This window comes from Lynx canadensis, chromosome D1 (assembly GCF_007474595.2).
Source record: "Lynx canadensis isolate LIC74 chromosome D1, mLynCan4.pri.v2, whole genome shotgun sequence".
NCBI lineage: Eukaryota > Metazoa > Chordata > Mammalia > Carnivora > Felidae > Lynx > Lynx canadensis.
Genome location: NC_044312.2, coordinates 107,919,799 through 107,936,525, shown reverse-complemented (window position 1 = coordinate 107,936,525; position 16,727 = coordinate 107,919,799). Strand labels below are relative to the sequence as shown.

The 16,727-nt window shown below is 65.7% G+C and overlaps 1 protein-coding gene across 5 annotated transcripts; it reads right to left on the bottom strand.

The window, feature by feature from the left end:
- Window positions 1-1,258: 1,258 nt before the first annotated feature.
- CCDC88B (coiled-coil domain containing 88B) lies at window positions 1,259-16,413 on the bottom strand. 5 transcript variants are annotated; one of them, XM_030333939.1, is made up of 28 exons: window positions 16,287-16,413; window positions 15,834-15,976; window positions 15,575-15,686; window positions 15,425-15,494; window positions 15,289-15,347; window positions 15,109-15,192; window positions 14,867-15,010; window positions 14,515-14,660; window positions 14,303-14,384; window positions 13,992-14,150; window positions 13,375-13,521; window positions 13,083-13,191; window positions 12,746-12,882; window positions 11,533-12,663; window positions 8,304-8,431; window positions 8,108-8,225; window positions 7,305-7,415; window positions 7,074-7,214; window positions 6,210-6,466; window positions 5,722-5,865; window positions 5,343-5,529; window positions 5,043-5,188; window positions 4,690-4,788; window positions 4,371-4,537; window positions 4,007-4,120; window positions 3,585-3,797; window positions 3,372-3,440; window positions 1,600-1,741 (listed from the first exon to the last, which is right to left on the bottom strand). In XM_030333939.1, exons 1-28 carry the CDS (start codon window positions 16,344-16,346, stop codon window positions 1,686-1,688), a joined length of 4,533 nt encoding a protein of 1,510 aa, XP_030189799.1. In that variant the 5' UTR covers window positions 16,347-16,413; the 3' UTR covers window positions 1,600-1,685. The 5 variants fall into 5 exon arrangements, with proteins under 5 accessions (XP_030189797.1, XP_030189798.1, XP_030189799.1 ...); XM_030333937.1 differs by having other exon boundaries at window positions 1,259-1,741; window positions 3,585-4,120; window positions 16,287-16,412; XM_030333938.1 differs by having other exon boundaries at window positions 1,259-1,741; window positions 3,585-4,120; window positions 7,305-7,400; window positions 16,287-16,411.
- Between the last annotated feature and the right edge of the window lie 314 nt (window positions 16,414-16,727).

Below are 16,727 nucleotides of genomic sequence, written 5' to 3'. Positions count from 1 at the left end.
CCCCCGGGCAACCGGGCATCTGTCCGCTTCCTAGCCACCAGCGAAAGGGAGGGGTCGCCGAAAAACCATCATCCGCTCACTCCTTGGCTCCCCTCGCGCGGGTGCTGCCCGCACAGCCTCGGCCCAGCCCCTCTCGCACAGGGTGGACTTGCTTTTGCAAGGGGAGGGCCTGGGGCTCAGACACCCTGAGGGCCCTGTCCCGGGGCAGCGGCTACCCCGGGAGCGCCTGCAGGGGGCGCTGAAAGGCCGCTGGGGTCAAGCCCGACCCTAGAGGGGGGCGGGGAGTGGAGCGGGGTGACTGATTTTGACCCCATCCGTTCGGAGCCGACCTGTGAAAGCACCTCAGTCCCCAGCCACCCTTCGCAGCCCAGCCAGGACCCCCGGCTGGCCTGTCCTCCAGAGACCCCCTGACAACCGATAGGAGCCACCAACAGGGTGGGACGGATGGCCATCAGAGCTCCCATCCTGAGGCCTGTGGGAGGGGGCTTTCAGCTCCTCTGCCCAGCTGGAGACCAGGGTGTCCACACCCACCCCACCGGACTCTGAAGCTTGGGCTGAGTGGAGGGCATGGCCATCAGTTACCCCCAAGAGGGGGCTGTGGAAACCCCAGGAGTCAGACTGCTGCAGACCATCCCGGGGAGGCCAGCCTGGCCACCCCTCCCGGCTTTGCCCACCCCCACATTCAGGCTGCCTCACCTTGGGCCTGCAGCCCCACCCTACCCTGGGCGGCCCCAGGTGCCTTGACTCACGTCCTGCCATCTAGCCTAATTGCCCCTTTCCTGGGCGTCATTCTGGAAGCGCTGGTCAGAGACCCCACGTCCTTCCCCCCCCTTGTGTCCCTCCGTGAAAGCCCGTGGCACTAGGGGACATCCCGCTGGGCTGAGAACTCACTAGGGAGGAGAGCAATTCTACGGGGTGGGGAGAGGATGAGGAGAGGAAGGAGAGGAAGAGATGAAAAGGAGAGGAGTTTGGGAAGGAAGGGAAGGAGCCTCTGGGGCTTCATGGGAGCCCAGAGCCCATCTCCTAGGCAAAGGCTTAGCTCGGACTCAGGCCCCATGCACCGCCGGCTACTCAGAACCCCCGCCCCACCCCCACCCCCACCCCGGGGACATCCAAGCAAGCCCGACTGGCCCGTCCCCTGAAGAAAGCCCTAGCAGCCCTGTGCCATGTGAGGAAGCCAATGCGCACAGATCCCCAGCCACACAGAAGGACTTGGGCCCGGTGGCGCTGGTGCCTTGGGACTGGACACTGCCCAAACTCAGGTGGTCGTATCCCAGCTTTATTGTCATGTCCGTGGCCCAGCTACAGCTCAGAGATCGGCCCAGGCCACCGTCCTTGGCGAATGGTCCTTGGCTCCCCGCCTGGACCTGGCAGGGGGCTCTCTCGGCCACTCCTGCCTGTCTCCTTCATCTGGGAGGTCACCCGGCGATGGCCTCCTCAGCGAGGGCCGCGTGGCAGAGCCAGGGCCCCGGGAAGGAGCTGCTCGTGGGGACCAGCCGTCCCCTCTGTCCACAGGCTTATCCCAGCCCCATCTCGGGGCCCCGGTGCGGGCCTCGGAGGAGCCAGGGGCCCCTAACGACTGGCTCCAGGTAACCCGGATCCCTGAATTCTGGGGCTGCCTGGGGCCCCCACGGGGACTCCAGCGGTAAGAAGGCTGCACTCTCAGGCCCCCGGTCCCTGTGGTGTCACTGGCTGAGGGAGGGTGTGAGAGGGCGTTTCTCCGGCTCCGGCACCTTGAGGCCTAAAAGGGAAGGTTCAGCTCAGGCCAGACCCTTCGGGAGCTCCCAGCACCCACGGTGGCCCACAGGGCCCCACGCCTTGTGCCCTCCCGCTGCCCCTTGGGCTCCTCTCCGCTCTCCCCCTCCTCACTGTGGCTGTAGCCCGTCCTTGAACTCGCCAGGCCTTTGTTTCAGCTGTTACTCCTGCCTGGAATGCTGTTCCCCAGGTACGTCCACAGGACAAACTCTCACCTCCGGGTCTTTGCTCCAACCTCACCTCCTCTCCACGGGCTACACCGAGCACCTAGTTAGAACTGCAGCCCACCCAGCGTGCCTGAGCTCCCTCACCCAGCTCTCCATTCTCCCCAGAGCATGATCACCTCCTAAATATTCTGGGGCCGAGCTGCCTAGTACCGGACCGAGCACCTGAGATGTGGCAGGTCGGAACTTCTATGTGCTTGGGTATAAAATATCCACTGGGCTCAAAGACGTGGCAGGAAAAAATCATATAAAATATCTCATTAAGGGGGCACCGGGGTGGCTCAGTCGGTTGAGCGTCTGACGTCGGCTTAGGTCATGATCTCGCGGCTCGTGGGTTCGAGCCCCGCGTCGGGCTCCGTGCTGACAGCTCAGAGCCTGGAGCCTCCTTCAGACTCTGTGTCTCCCTCTCTCTCTGCCCCTCCCCCATTCACGCTCCCTCTCTCTTTCTCTCTCTCTCTCTCTCTCTCTCTCCCCCAAAACTAAACGTTACAAAAAATTTTTTAAATAAATGACGATTGGGGCGCCTGGGTGGCGCAGTCGGTTAAGCGTCCGACTTCACCAGGTCACGATCTCGCGGTCCGTGAGTTCGAGCCCCGCGTCAGGCTCTGGGCTGATGGCTCGGAGCCTGGAGCCTGTTTCCGATTCTGTGTCTCCCTCTCTCTCTGCCCCTCCCCCGTTCATGCTCTGTCTCTCTCTGTCCCAAAAATAAATAAACGTTGAAAAAAAAAAAATTAAAAAAAAAAAATAAATGACGATACATTTTTTTAAATGAAACAGCTCATTAATGACTTTCCGCACTGAGTACATGGTGAAGTGGTCACAGTTCAGGTGTACTGAGATGACAAAAATATGCTATTAAAATTACTTTTACCTGTTTCTTTCTCCTTTTCTGATGAGGGCTCTAGAAGATTCTAAATTACACATGTAGTTCGCATCCTATTTCTACTGGACAGGGTTGTTGTAGATAATTATTATTTAAAAAAAATTTTTTTTAACGTTTATTTACTTTTGAGACAGAGAGAGACAGAGCACGAACGGGGGAGGGGCAGAGAGAGAGGGAGACACAGAATCGGAAGCAGGCTCCAGGCTCTGAGCCATCAGCCCAGAGCCCGACGCGGGGCTCGAACTCACGGACCGCGAGATCGTGACCTGGCTGAAGTCGGACGCTTAACCGACTGAGCCACCCAGGCGCCCCGATAATTGTTATTTTTATGCAAGCTGTTTACGTCTGTCTGTCTCCCATCCCAGAATGTTCCCTGCTCTATCCCCAGCCGTATCCCTGCTGTATCCCTAGCACATCACCCAGCACTTAGCGAAGGCTCACTGTCAAGTAGACGAATGCATGAACGGGGTCTGCCAGGGGCCCCAGGCAGGGCAAATACCCCCACTCACCCTCTCGGTTGACATCTGCTTCGTGTTCTGACAGGGTCTCAATGGAGCCATCCCATCCCACGCCAGGTCCTGGGGGTGCACAAGGAAGCCAGTGGGCCACGGGGACCAGAGCAGAGGCGGGCAGGGCTTGTGGGGAGACCCAAGGGACAGGAGGGAAGCCCCCTCAGCCACGGAGCTGGGGAGGTAATGAGAGCAGGGACCCTTGGCTGTCACCTTTGCCATGGGTGCTGGGTGCCCCCAGGGGGCCTGGCCTGCGCTGTCGCTGTCGGAAACGCTGCCTGGGAGTGTCCCCGGGGCTGAATGATTCAGAGCTTCGCCCCACGGGGAACCGTGAGCTGAGTTTCCGCCGCTGCCCCCCTGCCAGGGTCTCGTCCCGCAGGCAGAGGGAGCTCTGGGCTCTGCGCATGGGCGCCGGTGAAAGGGACCCTGCGAGAGGCAGGGAGGGTGTCCAGCCGGGAGGGAAGGGGCTGGGCAGAGCGGAGGGGCTGGCGAGGTGAAGCTGCCGAGGCGCAGGGAGAGGAGGCTGCAGAGGTGGGAGTGGGGGGAGGGGGTGTGGCGGGGGGGGTGGTTAGGTCTGGGTGAATGAGGGTGGGGACGGGAGGCCGGACCCTGTGCTGGCTCTGACACTGACTCACTGTGTGACCTTGGGCAAGGCACGTCCCCTCCCTGGGCCTCAGCTTCCTCGTCTGCTGACTGGGATAAATGATCTCTCACTAAAGTCCCCTGCTGCTCCGAGGTCCTAGGCACCGCTGTGGATGGGTGGGGACTGGGTGGGTGGCAGTGCAGGCAGGAAGGAGGTGCCAGCTGAGAGGGTTGTGGCAGGGCCAGGGGGCAAAGAGCCACATCTAGGCGGGGCCGGGTTGCATCAGGGAAGACCAGCGGGGGTGGGCGTGCAAGCCACACAAGATGAAGGGAGACGCCGAGGCGTTGGCAGGCACCAGGGTGGGGATAGGAGACACGGGGTAGGGACCATCACGGTCACCCGGCCCCCACACCCACCTGTCCCATCTGCCTCCCTGCCCTTGGGGAGCTCCGTCTCTGGGGGGCCCCCCAGGCTCTCGGTGCTGCCGGCCCCATCGGCCCCCAGGCGTGGCCCCCCATGGAGGCCCCCCTCCCGCCGGGGCCGCATCAGCCTCTTCACCTTGTCTGCCAACCAGCTGCCCTTCCTGGGGGCAAGAGGGCACAAGAGGGGGTAAGGCCAGGGAGCGAGGAGGGACAAGAAGGCCACGTTGGGGATGGCAAAGGCCCGGAGAGAGCAGGGCAGGGGCAGGGGTTAGGAGGATCCCCGGCTCCGGTGGGGGGGGGAGGGGCCCCTCACTTGATCCGGGGCAGGGGCCCAGGCTCCAGCACCCGGTACTGGTCCATGATCTTCTCCACCAGCTTCTGTTTCTCACGGCGCAAGGCGTTGAGCTGGTCCCTGGGAGGATGAGGCGGGGAGGAGGTGGGCGGGAGGCCCGGCAGGAGGAGGGCTCGCGCTCTCGCGGGTGACACACCGCCACACCCCCTGCTGCTTGTTCACACGCGGACACGCTCCAGGGCTCATAAGCTGCTGCGTTGCCAAGCCCGAGGCGGTCAGCCCCCAGCCCCTTCCCCACCACCTCCCCCACGAGCAGCCAAAGGGGTCTCCGGGGCCCCGCTCCAGCTCCTGCCACCGCCCCGGGGCCCGCTCACAGGTACTCCCGCTGCTCTCGGTGTAGGTGGTCCCGGCTCTCCAGGCTGCGCTCCAGGAGCTCCCGGTTCTCCCGGCTCAGCGCCTGCACCTCGGCCAGCAGCTGCCGGTTCTCCTCCTCCTGGGCGCTCCGAAGCTCGGTCAACAGCTGGGGCGGCGGGGCAGGTGGGGGATTTCACGGGGCTCGGGGTGGCTACCTTCCACCCCCTCCCCTCGCCCCCTCTCCAGCCCCCTCCCCCAGCCAGCGCGGGGGGGGGGGGGGCCCCCCCCAGCCCCACCCCCGGGCCCATCCCTCCCCACACCTCGCACTGCGTGGTCAGCCGGCAGGCGCTCAGGTCCAGCTGCTGGTTGGACTCCCGCAGTCGCTGACTCTGCACCTCTAGCTGTGCTCGCTCCAGTTCCAGCCGCGCCAGCCGGCTCCGCAGCTCCCCGCGTTCACCCTGCAGCTCGCCTCGCTCCCGGGACACCTCCGCCAGCAGCATCTGAGCCCTGCCGAGTCGGGAGGAGATGCTCTCCAAGGGGGCCCTCGACCCCCTGCCAGGCCCCGCCTAAGGGCCCCGAGAAGCCATGCTGGGGACAGGAGGCAACGCAGGCCCCCACGCGGACGGTGACGAACTTGCCACCGGCCCGCTTCCCAGAGGGGCACGCCGAGAACCGGCCTGGCTGGGCGGGCGCTGGTACCTGTCGTGCTCACTCTGCAGCCTCCGCAGCTCCTCCTCCAGGCCCCGCTGCCGATGCCCGTCCTGCATCAGGCGTTCCCGCTCTGCCAGCAGGGCCACCTCCTGCGCCTCCACGTTGGCCCTCTGGGCCTGCAGCTGCTCGTGCCTGGGATGCACAGGGACTAAGAGGGCTGCAGGGGCCTGGGGCCGGGGCGAGTGGGCGGCTGGACTATCTGGACCCCCGGGGTCTGCCATCTCCTAAGCACAGGCCTCTAAACAAAGCCCTGGGGCAGAATGCCACGCGAGGTGCCCCCCACTCCCGACGATGAATGAGCCTCAGGGCGAGAGCTCGCCCCGGAGCTCAGCCACGCGCAGGGCACGGCAGCAGAGGTGAGGGTGTTGGGGGGGGCGGGCGGTGCTTCCCCGCTGGGGTCAGACCGGCGGAGGGAGTCTGCTTCGGGCGGGCAGGGGGTGCTGGGGAGAGAAGCTGGGTGTTTGGGGGAGGCTCACCGGCCCTGCAGCTCCCGGTGGGCCAGCTCCAGCGCCCGCATGTTAGCCTTGAGGTCGCGGTGCCGGGCCAGCAGTCCCTCTAGCTCGGCCTCCTGTCGCCGCTGCAGCTGAGCCAGGGCCTCGTGGTCCCGAAGCAAAGCCTGCTGCTGCCCCCGGGTCTCCTCGTGGGACTGCCGCGCCGCCCGCACCTCCTCCTCCAGCACCCCCAGCTTCCTATGCAGCTCCTGGCCCTGCCTCTCCAGTATAGACTTTTCAGCCTAGGACAGAGGAGGCAGCAGGGACCGCAGGGGTGCGGTCCCAGGCCAGAAAGGGGGGTAAGAGACGGGGGTGGGGGCGGGGACCAAAAGGCAAGGGGCAGGGCAGAGGATACGGCCAGAACTGTGGACAAGGCAGAGGGCTGGAGTGGGGGCAGCAGGGAGCAGAGAGCAGAGGCAGAGGTGAATGGGCAAGGAGAGGGGAGGGTGCTGGCGTCAGGCCGTGGAGGGCGGGGCAAGAGGCACAAGGCAGGGATGCGACCCATGGGGCAGGGGTAGGGGCAGGGAGGGCAGTAGGGACTAATGGCTGGCTGTTGAGAGGGACGCAGCCAAGCCAAATGGCATGGATGTGAGGGCCGGAGGCAGGCGGGAGGGGGTAGGAGCCAGGGAAGAAGCGTCAAAGGGAAGGAGAAAGACGGGGGAAGAGGGGTGCAGACTGGGGCGGCTGGGATCAGAGGGTAGAGATAGCTGTGACGAGAGAGCAGGCAGGGGGAGCCGGCGGGGAGCTCAGGCAGGGAAAAGGGCAGGAAAGAATAGGAAGGGGGCAGGCGGCCGTGGTAAGTGGGCACGAGGCAGGGCAGGGGACAGGCCCCTTGGGGCTGTCACCCACCTGCAGGCGGCTGCTGTGCTCCTGGGCCCGCTGACTCTGCAGGAGGAGCTCCTGGGCCCGGCCCTGCAGGTTGCCCAGCTGCCCCTCCAGGTGCTGGAGCTGCCCCTGCAAAGCCACCTTCTCGGCCACCAGCGTTGCATTCTGCCGGGAAGGGGGTGGGGGGTGGTCAGCGGGGGCCAGGCCACGGGGGCCGCCCCTCCGCATGCCCACCGCACAGCAGTCGACACTCACGCTGCGTTCCATCTCGATGAGCCGCCCACTCTGGGCCCCCGGGATCCTCAGCTCATCGTGCCCCTCCGGCCCCCGTCCCACGGAGCCCTGGCGCAGCTGGAAGGACAGGCCCTGGGAGGTCATGCGGGGGGCGGGGGGGCGTGGAGGGGACCCTCACCCCCTCGGCAGCACTTGACACGGCCCCCGGCCCGCCGCCACCAGGTCCCGCAGTCCCACGCTCCTGGCTCCCGCAGGTGCATGGGTCACTCTCCTTGTCGCTCCGATCTGCAGCAGAGCCCAGCCTCTGCCCGGCCGCTTCTCCTGCCCAGAACACCCTTCCCACCCCTGCTCTTCCTCTGGGCCCCGCGGTCAACGCCACTTTGCCCCAACCAACCCTCTGTGTACCCACCAGGTGGCCTTCCGGGTGCCCACTGTCCCTCGGCACCCTGTGTCAGGGTGGCCTGTTTCCTCGCCCGGTGTGGGGACCCCACCCCACCCCTGAGCTGAGCCCTGAGCTGTAAGCCTATGCAAGCAGGGGCCTCAGAAACAACGGCCGACCTAGAGCGACGACAGGGACTGAGCTCACTAGGAAGGGAGAGAGACTCAGAGCAGAGCCGCTGCTGGGTGCCGTCCATTCCTCAGAATGGGGAAATCGAGGCCCCCCCCCCCCAGAGGATCACGTGGCCTGGGCAGAGTCAGCCTGACTCCCAGCACAGTGCTCTCCCCAGTAGGCCCAAGTTGGGCCTCAAGGCAAGGGAGTGGCCAGGACTCAAGGGGCCAGACCAGAGGGGCGGCAGGGACGGGAGCCCGGGGCGGAGCCTCACCTGGACCAGCTCCTGTTCCAGCTGCAGGGCCCTCATCTTGAGTTCCCTCAGCGCCTCCTCCTTGCTCGTGGCCGCCGCCCGCAGCTCAGCCTCCAGCCGCTGCTCCAGGCCCTGGTACCTGCCGGGAAGAAGCCTTGGCACCCACCCTTCCCCGAGCCCTGCCCGCCCCTCTCTGCCCCCTGGGCGATGACCCCACCTCTGTTGCTGGATCTCCTGTTCCCGCAGAAACGCCTGTCGCTCCAGACCCGCCTGTTCGAGCTCACTCTGCAGGTGTTCCAGCCGGGCCCCCAGCTCCTGGCCCCTCAACCAGGCCTTCTCTAGCTCCTGAGGGCGGGTGCGGCAGAGCCAAGGTCAGGCCACCATCCCCGTCCCGGATGGGGGGTGGGGGTGCAGAGGAGGCCTCGATCCCAAGGCCTCAGGGTCTGGAGACCTAGCTTTCTACCCTTCCTCTGTCACCCTGCGCAAATGTCGGTTTTGGTTTTTAGGCTCTCAAGGCCCTGAGATCAAGAGTCCCTGCTCTACCGACTAAGCCGGCCAGGCGCCCCGCCCCGGGCGAGCATCTTTAACCCTTTGGGCCTCTACCCCCGCCCCCCCATCTGTAAAATGGGAGCCAGGCCTGGCTGCCTTGCAGAGGGACTACAGAAGAGCTGGGGACTGTAAGCCTGGCAGTGGGTGAGGGAGGCCTCTGATCCGGGAGTTAGAGACACTCGCCGGTCAGGCGTCTTTACCTCCCTGAGCCCCTGGCTCCTCATGCGCCCAGGAGCAGCTAGATGTGCCCTACGTGATGAGGCCAGGCTGGCCATGTGAGGGCAAGAGGGGCTTGAGAGAGGCAGATCTGAAGAGCGCCCTCAGCCACACGGAGATGGCTGCAAGGATAGGGATGTGGCCGACGTCAGGCCCAACCACAGTGGGGACTGGGGGGGGGAGTGGGGAGAGCCGCCGCAGGCCCGGCCAGGACAGGCATCCTGTGTCGGTTGGGCCGCACCATTGTGGAAGGGGGCAGGAGGCCCACTCTGGCCTGTGGGCCTCGGAGGACGATGGGCCAAACCATTCTGGGAGGTGGGGGAGGGCCTGTCAGGATGAAACCACAAGGAAGAACCAACTCCGACCAGCAGCCTACCAACCATATCCTTGCTCTGGAAACCAAGTCTACGGCCTTTGCTCTGATCTTCTAGGCTTTGCAGCCCCACCCGGTCTCCCCCCGCCCACCCCCGGGGTTGGCTGGAAAACTACAAGTCCCATGAGGCCCTGCTGCCTGTTGCCTCAACCCCCCCCCCCCCCAACACCACCATTACAGCCCAAGGGCTAAGGGTAAGAATAACAGTGACACAGATTAAAAGAGGCTTGAACCTCTGGCCCCTCCAGGCCCCGGCCACAGCCCTCAGTGCCCCGACCTCTCTACCCAGCCCGCCTGGACAAGCCCTTTGGCCCCTGGTTCCCTGGCTAGCCACCTCCTCCTACACCACACCCAGTTAGCACCAGGAACCTCTCTGCCCAGGAAATCTCACAACATTCCCCTGTGTCCTCAGGCCCTTCTAGCCCTGCCAGCCCTCCCCTCCCCTGCACTGCCCACCTGCCTACATTCACTCCAGAGCTGCCCCCAGCCCTCTACGTTCATTATCTAACAGGATCCCGTAAGGCGTGCCATTTTTACTCGTCTTATAGGTGAGGAAGCAACTCGCCCCTAACCACACAGCTGGTAGGCGGGGGATCTGGGCTCTAAGCCAGGTCGGCCTGAGAGCATCTCTCGGTCACGTCCTACAGAGTGGACCCCGCAGACAGCTTCTCGGCCTTGCCTTCTCACCCACGCCCCCGTTCTCACATTCCCCCGGGCCTGCCCTGCGCAACGCCTAGCCCTGGGCGCGCCCCACAGTGTGTTCCCCACTCTTCTCCTTCAGAGGGGTCTCCCAGCAAATCACTCCTTCTCTCTGAATCCCAGCAACCTCTGTACAACAGGGATGAACCCGGACACTGTGCTCAGCTGGAAGATTCGATTCCTCGTCCGCAGCCCACCCTCCCCCGTGGCACGGGCCCCCCGCTGGCCCGAACACCCTTCTCAATTGCCTCCTAGCCTCCCCCGCTTCCCCCGAGGGGCCTCTCAACACGAGTACCCGAGTACCCGACTACTCGGCTCGCCCTCAACCCTCCACCGGGTTTCAAGGTCATTGGCCTCCTGTAAAGGTCATGGAGGTCATCTCCTTCACAAGCACAGCCGCAACTCGCAACTCGTTCCTTAGCTTGAAAGGAAGACAGAGGCCCTGCCAGCAGGAACCCGGCTTAGTGAATTCTCTGCCTAGGTTCCTTCCACTTCCCACCTCACACCCCACCCCTACACGGTCACGCCTGCGCCTCCTCCTGGCTCACTGCCATTCTCTCTCCTCCTCCAGGAAGCCTTCCGGGACATGCCGCGGCCTAAGTCCAGTGTGCTTCCTGGACTCCCACAGCTCCCTGCACGGTCCCATCGCCACCCTAGACTATGAAAGCCCCTCCCCCCCAACCAGTATGGGCACACTGGCTGCCTGGTACAGCATCTAGTGGCAAGGTCCCGTCAACACGCTTGGGCACACAAGTGAAGACGTTTCCAGGTTTTCTCTCTCCTCCATGCCCCGTCCCAGCCCCAGCCGGCCTCACCTGCCACCAGGACCACCGGCACCACCTCCTGAGGGCCCGAGGGAACACCAAAGGGACACACCAAGGGGACCCTCCCCAAACCCAACATCACAAAAGGCTTGCCCACACGCTTGGGTGGCTTTCCCTGCCCGGGGCCAGAGTACTGACGCCCACAAGGCTGGCCCAGCACGCCTCTCTGGCCCTGCTCCCCCACCTCCCAGGCCCCTCAGCATCATTAATGCCTTCAGGTCTCTGCACATGCTGTGCCCTCTACATGAAACGTCCTTCCCACCTGGTGGAACCTTGACCACTCCTCAGAACCTTCTCCAAAGCCTCCCTGCCCCCACCCCGGCACCCTCTCCCACGGACTCCTGCCCACTTTGCTCTTAATAATGACCATGTCTCGAGCCTTTGTCAAGCAGGAACTAGGCTGGGCACACCGTGATCTCCCTTGATCTTCAAAAGACCCACTGAGACGGCTATGCAGAGCCGCCCCCCCGTTTGACGGAGGAGGAATAGGGCAGAGGGGAGTCAGCTGCCACAGTCAGAGAGCCAGGATTTGCACCCAGGCGGTCGGGCTCCGTACCCATACTCTCATCCCCTGCTACAGCCCACCCCTCCAGAGGGAGGGGACATCCGTCCCGTGACCCAGGTCAAGCGCACCTTTGGAAGGCAGAGGTGGGCTTTTACCTTTCGGTCTCCGGCCCCGGCCAGGTGCCGGGGCACTCGGTGGCTACCGATGGGATCGATCACCCAAACCCCAGCAAGTGACTCAGGCCCCCATTTCCCATCCCAGGCCGCGAGCCCCAACATACCTCCTTGAGGGCCTGCCTCTCCCTCTCGGCCTCCTGCAGGCGCTGACGGCCCTCGCTCTCCAGCACTTGCAGCCGCTCCTCGGCGGCCTCGGCCCGGGCCCTCAGTCTGGGCCCCTCGCGCTCCCACTGCCTCCGCTCTCGGCCCGATGTCGCCAGGGCCTCTGCCAGCGCCTCCCGTTCACGCGCCGCGGCCTCCAGCTCCCGGCCGGCTGCCTCCACTGCCTCCCGCAGCCGAGCCTGCTCCCCGGCCCGGGCCTCCACTTCCCGCTGGGCCTCGGCCTCTGCCTTCCGCGCCTGAGCCAGCTCCTCGGAGAGCCGGGCGGCCTCCGTGCCTCGGGCCTCCAGCCGCCGGGCCTGGGCCCCTAGCTCCGCTCCCAGTGCCTCGGCCTCTCTCTTCAGCTGGGCCACCTCCTCCCTCAGGGCCTCCTGCTCCGGGACACCACCAGCCAGGATCTCCCCCGGGATCGGCCCCTCCCAGGTCTGGGCCTCCGAAGCCCCTTCCGACTTCTGCTGTGGATTTTGCTGGGCTGGGTCCCCAACCAACCCCTCCAGCTTCTGTGCATGTTCCCTGCCCTCTGTCTGCCCCTTGAGTAGGTCCAGCCCTTGGCCTGGGGTCTCCTGCTCCTCCGTTTGGGCACAGAGGCTAAGCTCCGAGGCTGCAGGCTTGCTCGCAGGGCCCTCCTGTCTCCGCACCTGGGCTTCGGGCCCTGACTCTCCAGTGTCTCCTCCCGACAGCTCAGCCTGAATTTCAGTCTCTGGATCTTGAGATGGGACCGAGGAGGTGGGAGTCTGGAGAAGGGCTCCATGGCCAGCCTTCTCCAGGGACTCCTGTGCTGCTACAGCAGAACCTGATTCCTGGAGGGTCAAGTCTGAGGTCTGAGGGCTCATGGCAGCCGTCTGGAGGGGCCTCTCTATCACCTGTGGGCCTGAGTCAGATGCCTGGGGACGCACAGGTAATCTCGCAAGGGCCGAGTCTGACACGGGGGAAGCCAGGTCCGAGGCCCGGGTGCCTCCATCCCCCACCTGGCCAGCCAAACCCTGGGGGCCACGGTCTGAGGTCAGGCAAGTCTGGGGAGCCACATCCAGCTCTGGAACCAAGGAGTCCTCGCTCTGCTCCTCCAGCAGGGGGTGCTGAGGGCACATGAGAGGACCCGTCAAGCCCAGAGGAGGAGGCAGGGAAGGACCTGTTGGCCGGTTGGGGGAGGGGACTCACCTGGCCTCCAGGCTGCCCCTGTAGCACCTGTAGCAAGCCCCGAAGCTCCTGGTTCTCCCTCTCCAGGGTCCGCAGCCGCCGGGCCTCTGCCTCTCTCACTTCATCATGAAGTGAAGGGGCTGCTCCGGGCGGGGGTGCTGGGACATGGGCGATGCGGTCAGGGCCCCTCTGTACCCTCTGCTGGGATCCCCGGCTCTTCACATCCACCCCTACACCCCCCCCCCAACACCTTGGGGAAAGGATGAAGTCAGCAGCCAGCCCCACTAGAGTTGCAGGAAACCACAGGCAGCCCCCCTACCCCCGCCGTCCCCAGCCCCTCTTCTGGGGCCCTACTCACCCTCCCCAGGAGAGCCCAGGGGTGGCTCCAGGCTCCGCTGAAGCTCCAGCTCCAGCTCCACATTCTCTTCGGCCAGCTGGTCCACCTGATGCCGCACAGAGTCCAGCTCCTGGGGGAAGGACAGGGTCAGACAAGCCCTCCTCACCATGGCCGGGCCAAGCGTGTGGGCTAGATCACCAGGGGAAAAAAGGAGTAGGGGGTCACAGGGAGCACTGGAGAACCCTGGGGGGCCATTGGGGTTACCAGGGGTCACAGATGACAGAGTGACTGGGGGTCCCTGGGGCAGTCTCACCGCGCGGGCCTCGCCCAAACGAGTCCGCAGCAACAGGTTCTCACGCTGGGTCTCATGCAGCCGAGCGCAACGCTCTTGAGCGGCCTCCAGCTGCTCCTCCAGTAGCGCCTTCGAGGCTTCCAGAGCCCCCGAGAGCACCCGTTCCTCCTAGTGGGGGAGCAGAGACGACCTGTGGTGTGAGGCTGCCCCCAAGCACTCCAGGCCCCACCTCTCCCTTCCATCTGCCCCGCCCTCTCCAAGGTCTTTCCAGGGACCACTTCCCAAGCGCCTGGCCCCGCCCCTTCTGTGTAGGCCACGCCCCTCCTCTCCCAGACCCTCCTCCCAAGGTGGCGTCCTTCTAGGATCCACAGCGAGGGGCTCACTCCAGACAGCTCTTCCCCTACACTCATCCTCTCCAGGACCTACCCCTACCTACGTCCCCACCTCTCCCTTCCCTCTGTCCCATCCTCCAGAGGGCTTTGCCCCAGACACCACCTCACCCATTTCTCCCGGCGGTGACTGCTCGGTCCCCAAGACCAAGCCCTCCCTTCTCCAGGCCAGTCCCCAATTCGCTCCCCCCCCCCCCCCGCCACTCCCCGGCCCACCCCGTCCCCTGCGGGCCCCGCCTCCCGCCTCACCTCCAGCTGGCTTTTGCAGGCCTCGGCCGCCTGCAGCCGCTCGCGGCAGCGTCGCAGCTCCTCCTGCAGGCGGGGCAGGCGGCCGGCGCGCTCCCGCAGCGCCTCTACCTCCTCGCGGTACAGCTCGGCCCGCTTGGCCTGTCCCGACAGCGCCTGGGCCTGAGCCAGACGGTGCGGAGCTGGGGACGGCCAGCCGCGGGCCAGAGGGATCAGGGAGGGGGAGGACCCCGGCTGGCGGCAGGCTGTGGGGCAGAGGGGGTGTGGGGAGAGGGCTGGGGAATGCGGCAGCGGCGGGGAGCATCTGAGCGCACCTCCTGGCGGAGCCTTCGGATTTCGGCCTCCAAGCCCTGCACCTCCGCCTGGGAGTCTAGCAGCAGCTCGGCCTTCTCCTCCCTGGAGAGAAGAGAAGGGACGCTGGAGGGGCGGGGGAACCCGGAACCCCCAGGCCTGATCCCACCCATCTGCATCGGCGCCTAACCTGCCCCTCTCCCTCCAGGTCCGCCTCCCAGCCTGGGGCACTCACAGCTCCTGCCGCAGGCGCCGCAGCTGGGCCTTGGTGTTGGCCAGCTGCAGGGCCAGGTGGTGTGAGGGACCCTCTGGAGGAGTCCTAGCAGGAGCCTCCGGCAGCAAGGGGGCCGGCTGTCTCTCCAGCAACAGTTCGGCCAGGCGCTGTGCAAAGTCAAGGGTCGGGAGCCAGAAATAACCCACCCCATGCGCCCTCCCCCCGCCCCCGCCCCCCAGCCTGGCTCTTGCAGCTCTGCTGGTCCAAGACCCCCCATGCGAACCCCACATCCGGCCCCAACCCCCAGTTCCTCCCACATCTGGGTCCCCAGGGTCCTCCCAGCCCTCCACGTGGGCGGTGCCATGCCCCCTACCTGGGCCCCCACGTCGCGCTCCCGCGCCAGCCTTAACAAGGTCCCCATCAGGCTCCGGAACAGCATCTCCAGCTCCGGAGGCTCCAGCTCCCCAGGCTCTCGCCCAGCCAGTGCCAGCACCACGCCTGCCCCAGGCTGGGTCACCTGGACCAGGTAGAGAGAGCAGTTCAGCGGAGGAAGTGGAGGGGCAGAGTGCCCCCCGGTGGCAGGGCCAGTCCCAGGCTGTGGACCAGCCCTAGTACCTCCTGGATAGCAGCAGCCAAGTCACTCTGGACCTCGAGGCTGAGGCCCTGGATGTGTCGGATGAAGAGTTCCCGGTGCTCGCACTGCAGGCAGACAGAGTGGAAACGCCGGCACCAGCTGTCTCTCCCACCTCTGCGGCCAAAGCTGAACCCTCCCCTCCCCTCCCCTCCCCCGCTCACCTGCACTGACGCCCCCAGCAACAGCCGAAGGATGCCTTCCAACTCCTCCACTGCCTCCTCTGCTGGGCACAAGCCACAAAACGTTAGGGGTGGAAGGGAGGGGGTAGAGGCAGGAAGGGGTGGTGGGAGAGAGCACCTGAGAAGGGGTCAAAAGCCAACGTCTGGAGGTCTGGGGGTGGCGACAGGACCAGCAGCTGCAGCTCCTCCTGGGGGCAGAGGGGACAGGAGGTGGGAGACGGGCCGTCCCACGGGTCTGAGGCTCAGCCTCCCCTCCCCAGCCCCTCACCTGGTAGAAGTCCCTCAGGCGGCCCCACAGGTGGTTCAGGTTCCGCACTCGCCAGGCTGCGGGACCATCAGGGCCCCTGACCGTCTGAGGTCCTCCTCGGGAACTGGGAACTCTGTGGGCACAGGGAGCCGGGTGGGAGGGGCAGTCAGGGACCCACCTGCCCCGAGCAAGCTCCACCCACCAGCCCTCAAGCTCCTCCCAGCAGCCTGTGGAGGGAGGGGCCACCTCAGACCCCCCGGGCTGGCGGGCTGCTGCTTACACGATGCCCAGCACGCGGAGCAGCAGGGCCCCATCGATGAGATGCAGGAACCTCTTCTCCGGGCCAAGGGGCCCCTCTCCTTCCTCCTCCTCTTCCTCCTCCGGCTCCTCCGCCTCTCCCACTAGGCCGGCCAGTCCCAGCGCCTGTGGGGGAGTGGAGACGGGTCGGCCGGCCCGGTTGGGAACTCCCCTACCAGCAGAGTGAGTCCCCAGCCCCTCTGACCTGCCCCCTGAGCCCGTGCAGCCTCCTCCTCTCCTTTGCCCTGAAGGCCTCCGGCCCCAGGGTCCGGACCCCTTTTCCTGCCCGAAGCCTACCTGGACCTCACCAGCCCCACATTTGAGCCCACCCCTGCCCTCGGGGCTCCGACTCTACCGGACCCTCCCCCAAACCCGGCACTGGCCCCTCCCCCGCTCTCACTTCCCCTCCCCACACCCCTCCCACCTGCCCCCTCACCCAGGTGGCCAGGCTCCCACTCAGGAAGTCTCTGAGTCTGGGCCCCTTGCCCCCATCCATGACAGGGTCAGGGTGTTGGTCCCGCTGTGGCAGCTACACCTGCCCCAAGAGGAAGAGGAAGTCCCCCGGTCGGGGATCCCGGCCCGGCCACAGACACCCTGTGCAGCTTCCTCCTTCCGGGTGCACGCGGGCCTGTGCGCCCCCACAGTCCTGCCTCAGCCCCCACCTCACCACCCCACATCCTCCCAGCATCTCCGCAGGGCCGGCGCAGGGGTTAGCAGGGGAAGGTGGGGTCAGGGCCGCGCAGGGGTAAGGCCCCCAGCTCTCCCGGCCCAAGGAACAATGGCCGGTGAGCCCTCCGCCTCTCTGGAAACTTGAAACCAGAGAAGGGGACCTCCGCCTTGCATCTCCCAGGGCCTCTGGGAAGCCGGTGGCAGATGC

What these genes read in the sequence shown, in the direction of transcription:
- CCDC88B (XM_030333937.1), bottom strand. Translation starts at nt 16,346, where the DNA reads ATGGATGGGGGCAAGGGGCCCAGACTCAGAGACTTCCTGAGTGGGAGC. An exon ending in GCCTGAGGGACTTCTACCAG is followed by an intron (nt 15,495 to 15,574) that starts GTGAGGGGCTGG and finishes CTCTGCCCCCAG; the next exon opens with GAGGAGCTGCAGCTGCTGGT. An exon ending in CGGCGCCTGCGGCAGGAGCT is followed by an intron (nt 14,385 to 14,514) that starts GTGAGTGCCCCA and finishes TCTTCTCTCCAG; the next exon opens with GGAGGAGAAGGCCGAGCTGC.